At 38.7% G+C, this 13,931-nt stretch overlaps 1 protein-coding gene and 1 long non-coding RNA gene across 2 annotated transcripts in view; one reads left to right on the forward strand and one right to left on the reverse strand.

Annotated features, from left to right (window-relative positions):
* Positions 1-6,532, reverse strand: rbm7 (RNA binding motif protein 7). The gene is made up of 5 exons (XM_044203044.1): positions 6,304-6,532; positions 5,843-6,005; positions 4,331-4,406; positions 1,454-1,541; positions 1-989 (listed from the first exon to the last, which is right to left on the reverse strand). The coding sequence occupies exons 1-5, from the start codon at positions 6,394-6,396 to the stop codon at positions 633-635; spliced, it is 777 nt and encodes a 258-aa protein (XP_044058979.1). The 5' UTR covers positions 6,397-6,532; the 3' UTR covers positions 1-632.
* LOC122879198 overlaps positions 6,517-13,931 on the forward strand; it is a 25,195-nt gene continuing 17,780 nt past the window's right edge. The window contains exon 1 of the long non-coding RNA XR_006378650.1: positions 6,517-6,568. This is a non-coding gene — a long non-coding RNA (uncharacterized LOC122879198). The remainder of the gene's footprint in view (positions 6,569-13,931) is intronic.

Consider the following 13,931-nt stretch of genomic DNA (forward strand, 5'->3'; position numbering starts at 1 on the left):
TCAAATGAAAGGAGCTTTATAAGAATGAAAATGTTCATTTTAAAACAGTTTGTCTTACAGACTCAGAATAAAAAAAATAAAATAAAGCCCATTTTTTTTTTTTTAGAAAGAGCAAGGACAGATCTAACATTAAGAAAGGATGGTGCCCTATTGCAGTAAAAGTGGTGCTGGTGGAATCTTTAGCTGAAAAATGTGTTCTTTTTTGCAAAGTACCTGAAGAATTTTTGAAGTTCTGGGAGCACCATTTCATTACTATTTGTATAACATAAAAACCAGCCAATATCCTTTTTTTTGTTAAATACATGGTTTTTTTTCTTTGTCTTCCAAAATGACTACCTGTCATGTCTGACTTTTTTTCCTTACTCCCATGGCAATACAGTTCTTCCCATCAAAATATTTGCAACATCTGTGAGGAAAAGCTCACATGAAAGAAGTGTACAAATTTAAAAACGCCTTAAAAATGAACAAAATGGCTCTAAGGCATAAGTTATTAAATCTTCAAACTGGTAGGATCATGTACAAACAACCTGAGTATACATGTCAATCTGTCAACATAATCCATGATCTTTTTAAGTAAACTGTCCACAAATCTGTGAAGGACTGAAGTCTTTACAGAAATCCCTTTACGTGTCTCAGTATCGCCGCCATCTATTATCTTGGTAGCAACGGCTGCTACCCCTATCGTCATGTCTGTTGCCACCTCTGCTGTCATGGTGACGGTTGCCACTCCTGTCGTTCTGATGGTAGCTGCCCCGGCTGTGGCTGTGTTGCTGATGACGGCAGGAACCTGGTTCATCTGCGTAGCGCTGATTTCTGCCACCGCTGTTCATCTGGGACGGCTGATGCCGATAGGGGTTGTTGTCGTGTTGCCTTGAGCCACCGCCGCTAGAATTTCCACCTGCAGGCGGCTGCCTCTGCGGAGGCTTGGAGAAGCTGCCATTCAACTGCTGAAGCTGCTGCATTTGGAGCTGCCACATCATGTTGTTCATCTACAGATGAAGGAAAGGGCGATAACAGGACTGGTGTTTCATACGGGTTATTGAGGCCAAAAAGCAAGTTTCTATTCCTGTCAAATTATATAGTGTACACATTTCTTCGTTTGTTAAGAGGCGATCACACAGATGCGCTGCTAGAAACGTGTCGCCAGCAAAACTATTTTTTTCCTTTGGAACGGTGCACACTCCTCTCTTGTGCCGTGCTTCACGTTTTTCTAGCGGTTTTAGACATGCATAAAAATTTAAATATTCAACTTTTCAGCGCAAGGCAAGCAAGAGCTTTACTACATTACCACTTTCTTCCTGTTGCTTGAGCAGCCAGGTGAATCTCTCTGGCGAGTATAGTGCTGTTTACTAATGCCGATAAATTGGCTAACTAGCTAGTTGTTAAATAGAGACTATAAATTCTGTCATGACTGTGTAGTGCTGTGTCATTATAAAAGCATAAAAAAGGTTACCATGACATTCTTCTGCAGATTATCGGGAGATGAAAAGGACCTCTGCATTTGGGGCGCTTGAGTATACGGTGGGGAACTGAACTGGATCCTGTAAGAGTAAAGCAAACCATTGTCAAATATTTTGTCATCATAAAAGCAATAAATAAAAAGAGCAACAAGTCCATTACACATTCACCCACCCACATCTGCAAAATCCATGTTTGACTTTGATTATTTCAATTATTTTTAGCTCATGTTTTAATTCATTCTTTGACCTTATTTCACCTATTTTGCATATATGGAAAGGTCATGTCTTTTAAGATTTTGTAGGATTGCCTTATGAAAAAATATTCGAGTCAAGTTCACATACATATTCAGCTGGATTTGCAAGAGGGGGATGAAAATGAGCCATTGGAAGAATAAAGGAAAAACCTACACAAACAATGAAGCCAGCAAAAATATAGACGGCAATATTAAAGAAAGGTGACAAGCCCATAAATCAGTGGTTTCATATTGTTTTGATTATGTGTGATCCAACCACACAATAATCATCATTAAGATCCACTGTAAAATGTTAAAACACCCGGCTGACTAGCTCCCAACAGTGGAATTTAGTGACAGTGACAACAACAGCACAGCGGGGATTGGCCATACCAAATGCTGGAGAAAGTGGGGCAAAGAGTCAAAAGGGCATAGTTTTTTTATTTACAATCCTTATGATCTCATTGAGGCTTTCTACTCACATTTGTTTTCCTTATCTGCAGTGACATAGTGACAGTTACATAATTGTTTAAAACATCAATATCAAATGTATAATTTGTTGTAGATGGATACATGTAGACAAAGGTACTAAGTCTAATATTTTCCAAGAAATATTTTAAAAGCGATTTTTCCTCCATTCTAGTAGAACAAATTGACATAGTTTAAGCACCACATAAATCGAGACTACATTACACTGGTCTGACACTGCCTAATTTAACCGTAGGGCCAGTACTTTCAAAGTTTTCCAGCAAATGTCCTAAACAGGCACTGCTGCATGAAATTTGGCGTGTAATCTGGAAAGGATTGTACACAGAGTCTTCTATATGTGTAAATACAGACCAGTCCAATCCCATTTCATGCCACATCTTTTGCCAAAGCTCCAGTTTTTGTGCACAGGGCACTGCCAAGAGCATGAAAAACTTGCATATCTAAGTAATATTCAATAAGGAGGATGCATCTTTGCACACACTAACAGTCTGGTACCAATTACAAACATACAGTAGTGCCATGCCTCTAAATTTTTAACTACTGACAAATAGGGATGGGGATCGCGACCCAGTTCTATAAAAAAGACCCAGTTCCAAATTTCTCAAAACCCAAAAATCAATAAGGTCCGAGCTTATCGATACTGCTATCGGGACTAGTGGGTCCTATAACGTAACTATGTCTTGAGAGACAAGAGTCATGTCATTTAAATCAAATCACTGGGGCACAAACATACATCCATTGTCTAATAACGTTTTTTTAAATTCTGTAGAATTGCCAGCCATCCGGCGTCAAACGAAGAATAATTGAATTGCCTCATGCCCCTGTTCGCTTCTAGGATGGTTGAACATGAACCGGGGGGGGTATGAGGCACCTCAACGTTGTGCAGATAAAGCCAAAATGCAGTACCTTGGACTGATCACCCTCCTCCACCCAAGGTATGCATGGTGCGGGCTCCCCAACTACCCAACTAGCAAGTCCTATTCGTTTACAATAATAATCCAAAAATATGCAATCTCTTAAAGTGACAGTACAGACATTAACCAACACTTTGGTGTGAAAATTAAATACTGAAACATAAACAAAACAGTTATTAGCAACATTTAGCACCATTTACCAAGTTAATCTATCTGTCAGATAGAAGAACATTTGGAGGGCCTATGAGTTGTGTTTAATGATTGGCCAAAATATGTTTAACATTCGTCAACTTCATTAATTTAGATGGTGGTCAGCTGAAGCTTACCCCATCTTTATTGTTGGAAAAATTTGATGGACATTTATTGCTGCTGATATATTATTTTACTATTCTCATAGTTATATGTGATGTTGAAGGGGCCCTGTGTATTCCCTTTCAAATAAATGCCCAGCATCAGCAGTGTTTATTGAAGAAGGCTTCTGTTCAGAAATCAAACAGTCACAGACACACAGTTAAGCAATTAAAGGAATACCAGTTCTGTTAAGAATTTATTGTCTTTCCACCAAATTAATAGAAAAGTATCAATAGTGGTATCGTTAAAGACTCGGATCGTTAAGCATTCTCAAAAATGGTACGCACAGCAATAAAACCTAACGATCCCCATCCCTACTGACAAACTAGGTTACCAAAATACTGCATTCACAGCCCAACAAAATAGGCGTGCATTTGCTATTATTGATATTACACTAACACTTATTCCTATTATTATTATTATTATTATTATTATTATTATATGCAGGGGAAAACATTGCATAGATCATCGCATTCTGTTACTTACCTCCAAGAAGTGTTTGGTAAAAATGTTTAAAAGTGTTTTTTAAGCTTATGAAGAAACAGTGAAAAGAAATGACCCAATGTTAGGATTAATTTACACACATTTTACACAATTAACTTTATAATTCAAAACGGATGAAAACAAGGGGAAAATACACTTTCAGCTGCTACAGTTGTTTGTCTTACCCCCTCAGATAGCAGATAACCCTTATAAAAAAAGGTAGGTGTATTTTCAAAGCCATCGTATCTCACATCCCACAAATAACCTATTTTGGATTCAAAACGGTGACTTTCGCAGAAAGGTGACAAGTTTGCATGCCTGAATGCCACTGATGCTGATGACAACCAAATTTTGTTTCAGGCGCTGCTGGACAAACTGTTCATGAGACAGACAGTCTTACCTCTGGCCATGGGGATTTGGGGTATTTGCAGGACTTGAATTCTGCGAGTTCCCTGGACTGCTGCTATGGCTGCTACCTATGATAGGGGAAAGAGAACAAAACACAGTTTATTAGTAAAGGACAAAATTCAAGTTTGAAAATAACTGCCACAATGTGCAAGTACAATAATCTTGTACTTTTATTATGTGTGACACTGTGTGATACATGTTTAATTAAATAAAAACAGGGACACTCAAAACTGCCATGCTTTAGAAACAAGCAGTATTATAATTAATGACAGTAGTAACATTTTGCCTGGAGAAACTTCTACATACTTCACAGGAACACATGACAACTATTGTTCTCACCAGATGATACAGTAGTCAGTCATATATATACACACACACACAGTATTCACATACTCACATTTGAATATGAGAAAATAGAAAAAAGGCCAGGTCTATTTTAAAATGAATGGTTTCCTTGTACAAAAAGAACAAATGTATTGATATTATTTACAATTGCAACAAGCAGTGGGAAAAGTAATACAAGCCTTGTTAAACCTGGCTTAAGCGTGGCTCCAGCCTGGTTCATTTCAGTCCACTATCATGTATGGTGTTACTGTGCATTAAGAGCCCTCTGATCAGGTACATAAAACACACTTCTTCCTTCACAAGGAGGTTTAAGGCTTCGCCAGCACCAAGTTTGTGAGAAATATGAAATTGGACTCTTTGGGCTAACTTGCTGTGGGTTTAGTTGTCACGCAAACCTGAATAGACATGAAACAGATCATGACTCAATCTTTATTTTTATGCAAAGTGCGATAATTTAATGTCTTGGTTTTAGTCCTATTACAGTCTTTCCACATGGCATAAAAACATGGTATGGTAAATCAAACTTACCCTTGCATGGATAAAGGTGAATAAGTACTAGTATTGTTCGGCATAGATCAGCGAATATTGATGCATCACATTTTGTGCTATTTAGCTCAGTGATGGGTGCAGTTTTTGAGACAGCAAGTCAATGGGGTTACGTAGAGAAGCAGGCGCAGTAACCCAAGTAAGCAGGAGTGTCTGTTTCTGGGACAACTTGAGTTGATGTTAACAGCCATGTTAGACTTGTAAGAGCATTTTATTAACATACACACACACACACAGAGTTGCAACTCGGGAAACGGATTAAAAGTATTTTTTATCGCAATATTTTTTCATCTATATAGTTAAAACAGGATTCTGAAAATATCATCAGAACAGCGGTAAGTGTTTTTAAAACACCCATGCTGCCTGTTGCCGTAGTTCAGTCTCGTCGTTTAAAGAGTTTCCTCTCGGTCATCAATAAAGTATTTGATTCTGAATTGTCTTTTAGAGAAAACGATGGTTAACTCTGTGACCCGAATGTATGCTAATACATGAGGAGCACAAACTGGGGCTACTTTTACACGTTTCTGGCAGTGTAACCCCATTAGATTAAGTAATGATTATGAATGACAGATTGTCAAAACTGTTCAATGGTTAAAAATAAAAGTCAAGTCACCTGATCTGAACTGCACATGAAGAGTTCTCCCATGTAGCGATGTCCCGTCGAGTAGTTGCATGGCATATGGCACGGACACTTCATGTTTGTAAACAGCAAAACCAAATGTTTTCTGTTTCCCATCCGAGTCTTTTGGAATTTTTATTTTGATGAGAGGTCCTGCCTGCAAAAACAATTAAATTAATGTTGTACACAAACAACAACTAGCTAAAGCTAACGATAGCTAGCTGCCATAAATGACTTAAGAACATCTCTTGAAATTTTCCACAGCGTGTATAAGTTACAACAAACATTAGTGTTACAACATATGTAAAGGAGCCACACGTATTGTACACATCATAACTTAACATTTTGGGGTAATTTAAACTCGCTTTCGATTTGTTAGCATTAACGCTATGTGTGTTATGCTATCCATACGCTTGACATTTTCTAGCTATGGCTAACGTTAGCGACAACAGCACCTGTAAAAACAGTTCGAACAAAAGCTCCTCCGTCACTCTTGCATCTAAATTTCTTATGAAGAGCGTCCGGTCCGTTTCTTCCTCTATTCCCATTGTATTTGAGCAAATACTGGCACTCTCCAAGTGATATGAATGCTAACGTCTAGCGTAAAAAAGCGCTCTGCGAAATACAAACGGAAGGCCTATGTTGTCGTAAAGTGAAAGGCTGTTACACTTGTGCTTCCGTCGTAGTGAACAGCGGTTACTTTACGACACATAAATTACGGTATGTTCATCTATGCTGGAAATGTTTTATCTTTACTTTGAAAATAGCTAATTTGTTTAAACTGCAACAATACGGATGAATGTAAACATGCTTTCCTTATAAATGTTTTGTAATACATGGCATATTTAATCTTCTTTGGGAGCTACTAAGTAAGAACACAGAACAGGAGAGCTGTTGAAACATTTAGCCTAAAACTTTTTGAAAATGTGTTTTAACTTTACCTGTACTACTACAACTTTATCTAATGGTAAACTACTCATTTTTATAATCAGCCTTCTAGGCATGCAACTGATTATTTCATTATGGATTCATCTATTAATCTTTTTTTAAATTAATTTATAGACTAATTGTTTAGTCTATAAAATGTCGGAAAATAGTTTAAAAAAACAAAAAAACAATCCCAGAATCCAAGTCTAAACTGCTTGTTTGGTCTGTTGGTTTTGACCATAGACTGTAGTCTGAAACATGCACAATGATATAACAAAGAGGAAAGCAGGAAATCCTCACATTTGAGAAGCTGGAGTCAGAGAATGTCTGGAATTGTTTCTTGATAAATGACTCAAACGATTAATCGTTTATCAAAATCATTGCAGATTCGTTTTCTGCTGATTGACTTATCAGCTCATCGCTTACGTTCTACAGACATCTTGTCTGCCTTCTCATTTTCATTTTGTGTTTCTTTTCTGATAAAGAGAAGCAACCAATGGTTTGTTAGATGTGTGTGCACTCAAACATGTGCAAGTATGTGTTTGCTTAAGTGAGAGGGAGAATGTCTTTTAAATGCCATACCTTTTTTGGTTGATGCTAAACAAATCTAGAGTCATAAGACTTGCCAAAAGACATCCACTCCTCGTTAAAGAACAGTGATCTTCTAATTAAGATAAGCTGCTGTCCAGAATACAAAATGCCCTTTTCACAGCAGACATTTTGACTAGTAGAAAAAGCACAGGTGTTACTAATGACATTAACAATGGCTCCATTCTATTCATGTGTCTCAGTAAGCCGTGACAGTGATGTAATGTTTTGTTTTAATATCCTTTTCATGCATAGCCTATACTTTGCACTGATGTTTGCCTTTAGTAAGGCCAGATTAAGTCTTCTACCTTCTACCTTTTTGATAATATAAAGTAATTTTTCTCTTCTCTTCTGTGGCTTATTCAGTTTCTTTGACTGCCTGGAAGGTTTTCTTTTTTTTTTCTTTCCTTATCCTGTGGCTCACTGTGGGTGAGTGACTCAAGCACCTGGAACCAAGTGCTTCTGGTGCTGTTGACATCGTTCAGTGAGCAGGTCAAGCGAGCGGCGTGAGAGGCTTGACTTCCACCCAAATCAGATGTGCCTCGGTATCTGTCCTCCATATTAATTAGATCAATTTAAACTGTAATGATTTTCTCCTTCATGTCTGGGAAACATCCTCACAGATTTTGGCCTGGTAAAGCTCAAGTAAGAGAAACGGGGATGGCACTGCAGCGACAATTTAAAGACCGCCCCTCTTTTTTGCTGTTTAATTTAAGAAAGATCGAAGTGGACTAAATGCTATAGCTATTAGAGAAGAATCTACACCTTGCAATCTCTATGACATATTTATTCCATGCAAGGTGCTGTTTCCATCACTTATATTACTCACAAGGCAATAAACACTGCAATTTAACACCAAAATCTTGGCTGTCACCGTGTCTTGTGGGACCTTTGCTGTTATGCATTGTTGTTAACACTTGACGTATGGGATGTATTGGCGCTTTCCCACAAAATGCTTATGATTTAAAATGCTTCAAGGCTGCAATGGAAGCAGTAAAAAAGCCTAAACCATAAAACCACACCTGTACAGTATACTATTTGATGACTAAAGCCCTTGAATCTATTTTGGGTTCCTATATTGCCATTACCCCATACATCTCCCTGATGTATTTTCTCCTCCCTTTTAATAACCATTGGAAGGAATTCAGGAGAGCCCTATGAGTGCTGTTCCACAGGACAAAGTATATGGTGTGGAGATGGGTGAAAGGGGTAAGTGAATTGGAAGACAAAACAGGCAGACCTGCTGAATCTGTAAAACCCTCATTACTGCCTACAGAAACTGAATACATTGGCATGTATTGTTGCTTTGCCAATAAATAAATACATTTTGCTTTTCTAAACCAAACTAGATTTGTCAATTCAAATTCTTAACTATTTCATTCATTACTCTAAATATTGTATACTATGCAATGCTGAAGAGTCTTAAAAGTAGCAGTAGATGGCAGCATTGATCCAGTGATACTGGTTATGCCAGTTGCATTAGTGGGGGTTTCATCTCTGTGGGGATGTCAGACGGTTGCTATGCACTGTGGGGGGGGGAAATGCTGAATTTAAAGAGTTTCTGTTTTTTTATGTGATAAAGGGAATTTGATTCGATTGTCATAGGAATATCCTCTTGTTTCTCTTTCAGCCTGTAGCCCACTTTCAGGTTTCGCATAACATTAAAGGGTTCTAAATGGCTTGTTAGGGTGGTATTGTTGTCCATTGAACTATTTTTATTTATTATTTACTATTTTATTCAGTTGAAGCAGAGAGTTCCTGAGTCAAAGTTGGTGGTCCACAGAACAGATTTACATTGGAAATCATCCGGGATGTGGTAATATTTGGATAACGTAAGGCCTTTGCTGCTGTTCATGCGAGTATCAAAACATTGAGTATTTTGTTTACTAGTTCACACATGCTGTACGGTTGACTGAAAGATCCCAGGTTAAATCCCCGCATGCATGTATGTATGTATAAATAATTGCCTGACTTGATCAAGACATTGACAAGCAGAGCACTGTTATGCCTTTTAATCTGTCTGGGAACAATTAGTGCTCAAGCAGAAAACCATTGTGCAAATTTATAGCAATTACAGAAACCCTTTTTGAGCTAAATATGAAACAGCGGTATGCACTTTACCTCGAAAACACATCACATCCTAAGCTCAGTGTCATTAACATGAGTATCTGTTTTAATGACTGGGTTTTTGGGTGTCTGTACATGAGACTTGGCCACATTGTTTTAATTAATAGAGGGAGAAAAAACCCAGACAAAATGGGAGCAATGCTCAAGGGTAAGATGGTAGCCAGTGAGCATTCATCGAGGGGAGAAGTGACAGGGCAGGACCCCAGAAATAGGCCACCACCGACCACCCCTTCTCTGGTCAGATCTGGGTGAAATCTTATGGCGGTTTATTGCTTCCACACAAGGCTACTGTAATGAGGCTATACAACCACACACGCGGTGTATGCTCACTTCCAATTTTGACCTCTGGCCTGCAGGGTTTGGTGGGACTGTGAAGTGACTGACTGGTGGCTAGACACATCCGTCTCCTTCACCAACATCCACCCTGCTTTAGGCGCCATACACAACACACCCTTCCGCTGCCCTTCCCTCCAGTTCATTAATATTCATAATTCATGTGGAATGAGGTGATTCGGGCTCATTAAACGCACATGAATATTTGTCGGATGAAAGTTTAATTAAGCCATCCCTCTTTGGCAGTGTGATGTCACAGAGCGGCTTCCCATTCAATGCATCCAGTGCACGGTTTAATGGCCTGTACATTTTCAAGTGCTACTCAGTGCTTATGCAGCAACAACCCCCAACTATACGCAATTTTATTTTACACCTCGTGCGTTGCTGTTGAATAGAGTCACTTGGAAGGGATGGAGTTTGAGTGGTCCCTATAGTTCCAGCGGCAATATATGGATCAATCATACTTAATTCAACAGAGCAGAAGAGCCACTTTTGTTGTGGATGTAATTTATTATTATTTATTTTATATTTATTATACATGCTGCATACAGTACGTGTCTCCAACAATAGTAATGTGCTATACTTTATGTATGTTGAGTCCATATACAATATACATATGATCTGTTATGTCTGTATAACACTGTATGTAACTAGGTGAGTCAGAAGATTCTTAGATTACAGCAAAGGCTTGAGTATATTGCAGTAGGAGAAAAGCTAGAGTGCACACATTCAGCCACACACCAGAGTTAAGCATTACTCATCCTTTCTCCAACAGAATAATAATCATTTTCAATCAATCAATTTCTACAGTTTTGCTTCAAATAATAAGTGTAGGACTTCAGGGAAATGCTCTGTCCTCACTTTGTAAGACACATCTGATGAAGTGACTCTCTCTCTGTCTCTCACACACGCACACGCAGACAAGAGCTCATCACTGGCAGCATGCCACCCCATTTCAGCACCCTCCTAAAACAAATGGATGTAAAAATCTTCTGAGGGGTGTCCGAGCCGCTTTGTTTCTTTACAGTTTTCTCTCCTGTTGCAACATGCTTGTTATCGCAATATCAGCGCTGCATGTTGCTGCTGTCCTGATACACTGTGACTTCATTTTCATTTCTGTGACTCCCCTCTCGTGTGTTACCTCCCTCTCTCAAACAAACACACACATTAAGGGAGAGATCCATCCTGTTGCTACAGTGCTGCAGTGCTGAGTAGCAGTATCAGAAAGAAGGGGGGGGGGATGTCTGGCATTGGCCCCACACCACAAAACGGACTGCGGCAGGGCATCCAAAACCCTTTTTCCTTTTCCATCACTTAACTCAAACAGCACCCGCTTATTCCCCAGTTCCCCTAGAGAGGGTGTCGGATGACTAATATTAACTTACAGTATATGATTAAAGAGCATGGAAAGAAGCATCTGTTGCAATAAAATGAATAAGGGACATTTCTTTTGCATACACTAATCCCTCAATCTCACTCCTCCCTCTACCCTGCTAACTGTTCCAAAAAGTGAGGTGTCAGCACATTTCAGATGGCCAGGCTCACTCCTGATGCCTGCCTGGTGAGGAGCAGAATAATGCCCTTTGCCAAAGGTGCCATATGGAGAGTGTTTTATAGCCAGGGAATAGAGGGGAAATGACTGTCCTAGAGGAATAATTAAGAAATGGATCCACAGTATAAAGCTGATCACATCACGAATCTCCAGCCTCTCTGGATATCCTATCTCCAACCCCTCTCCTCTCTGCTCCTCTCTCTGCTGCTGCTGCTTTTTAAAGCCTCAAACACCTTCAGAGAAGATAATGAGCTCTGTCAAAAAGAGACTGCTTCTCCTTTTTTCCTCTTCCAAAAGTAAGCTTTTGCCTTTTTCCCACTTCATTATAATCAACAGTGGAGTGTCCCACATTCCTGCTACTGAGCAGAACATGCCCTCAGAGACAGTCAATATTGCAGCTCATAACCTATAACTCTGAGCTCAACCCCCGAAGAAGAAAGTTTTCCTTTTGAAGATGCTCATCACTATGGTAATCAGCTGATCAGAGGATGTTGTGCCAACTCCTTGTGATGCAAATATTTGCTTGACATGCAAAACCTCCAGATACGAAATCTCTCTAATTTGCACTTGAGTTCAGGCTAGCAATCCGACTGCCAACAATGATGTAATTACTCTGAGGAAATTACACTCATTGGATAAAGAACAGTGCAGTCAGTCAGACCAACATCTGTAATGTCATTATGTTGAAGAAATTACACGGGAACTTGAATGGGTTTATATTTTTAGTTTTATAGTAGATAAGATTTAGATCCATTTAGACAAAATAACACAGCTGTTCTCAAATAGGAGTTCCTCTCAATCAAAGGCCACTTGAGAAGCTGAAATTTCATAATTCCACTGAAGTGGTGGTATCATCATCCTTGTGTGTTTGCTGTGGTTTGAAAAAAAAAAATACTCCCATATAAACCATGCATGACTGGTACACAGTTAAGAGGTTGTTAAAATACCCTAGGCTTGGGCTAAAATTACCAACCTCCAAGAAGTCAATGATGCAAATGAAATAAAATTGCATTTAGCCATGTCATTTCATGGAGAGACTGCCTGGGTGTTTACGAAGAACATAAGAAGGTCAATATATTTTCAGTGTAATGCTCATGGTGTAAATTAATTGCTTGCAGTAGCTTTCTGGACTACTTGAATCAAATACCAGTCTTATATTGGCATAAAACTGCAGGGCTAACCTTCAAATTCACAGTAAGCTCTCTGGAGAGCTCAGAGTTGTTGTTTTTTCCTCCTCACCCCCAGCCCCAGCCCTTTATCTTCACTGTCAGGGTAAAGCACATTACTTCAAACTCATGCAGGAGCTGCTCTAGGCTGTACTGTGTTCCTTACCGCAAAATATTAGAAAGAAAAGTTCAAGAGGAGTTTGACAGATCCGGCAAGATGGGACCATGTCAAATCCGTTGAAGGCTGTTCCAGGGGTTTGGATCTGTCATTGTCACAACTAATATTGTGTGGTCCCTCTATCCTTGGCTTGTGGGTTTCTCTGTACAAATGTTCAGCATTTGTCTTGACATTCAGCTAATTTATTGATGATGTCAGAGAGTTGCAGACGAGCTATGAAACTACCACAAAATGAGTTGAAAGACAGATGTGTAGAATATACATTAATCGCTATTCCATTGTCAAAGGTACACTGGTACCATTATTATGCCCACATTGTAAACAGTTATACAATCATTTTTCAGTCTCATATGGGGTTTTTAAAAAGTGAATCCTGAAAGTGAACCACTCTTGTATAGGCACTCAACTTGTTTCAGTAACTCTGTGAGAAGTACATTATGTATTCCAGTTCAGATACACACATACAAGTACTCTATAGTTGAACAGTGATTTACATTTTCTTTGTTTCTTTGACATTGACATTTCCTTCATCATTAATGTAAATTACATTGGTCCCAAAATTACAGACAAAGAGGCTTTTAGATCTTTGGTTTTCTATCCATTCAAATTTCATAGATGACCATGGCCCTGCAGGCAACCCTCTAGGCACATGCTCTGAGACCTGCAGGTGGAAGAAAAATGTCACAGAGGCAGAGAGAGCACATTATAATTTCTGCCCATTAATCTTTTAAAACTCTGGACATCTCAATTTAAGGATTGGTTTGCACCAGCTATTCGTAAATCCATTGCTAAGTTTGTGTGTAAAGTACTAAACTTAACTTGACAGTACATGCACTACTACTATACTACTACTGCTATTACTTATATTATTACATTGTATTATTATACCGCACATAGTTATCATCAACCGGTGAATCCACTTTGTACTTTACACTTATTTTAATTTTATACTTAAACCCACTTGGTACTTAATTAATCTTACCTGTATTATAGTGTATTACATGTTTTGCTTAGTACTTCTATTCCTGTGTGCACTGACGTGATAGTGAGCTGCTTTAACAAAAGAGTTTCCCATCGGGGATCAATAAAGTATTTCTGATTCTGATTCTGATAATTCTTTGTAACTACTAAATTAAAACTAGTCTTAGCTAGTAAAATACTTTTTTGCCGACTCGTGTAAATCAGTTGCTAGGAAACATCTGTTGCGCTGTC

Source organism: Siniperca chuatsi, linkage group LG7 (assembly GCF_020085105.1).
Source record: "Siniperca chuatsi isolate FFG_IHB_CAS linkage group LG7, ASM2008510v1, whole genome shotgun sequence".
NCBI lineage: Eukaryota > Metazoa > Chordata > Actinopteri > Centrarchiformes > Sinipercidae > Siniperca > Siniperca chuatsi.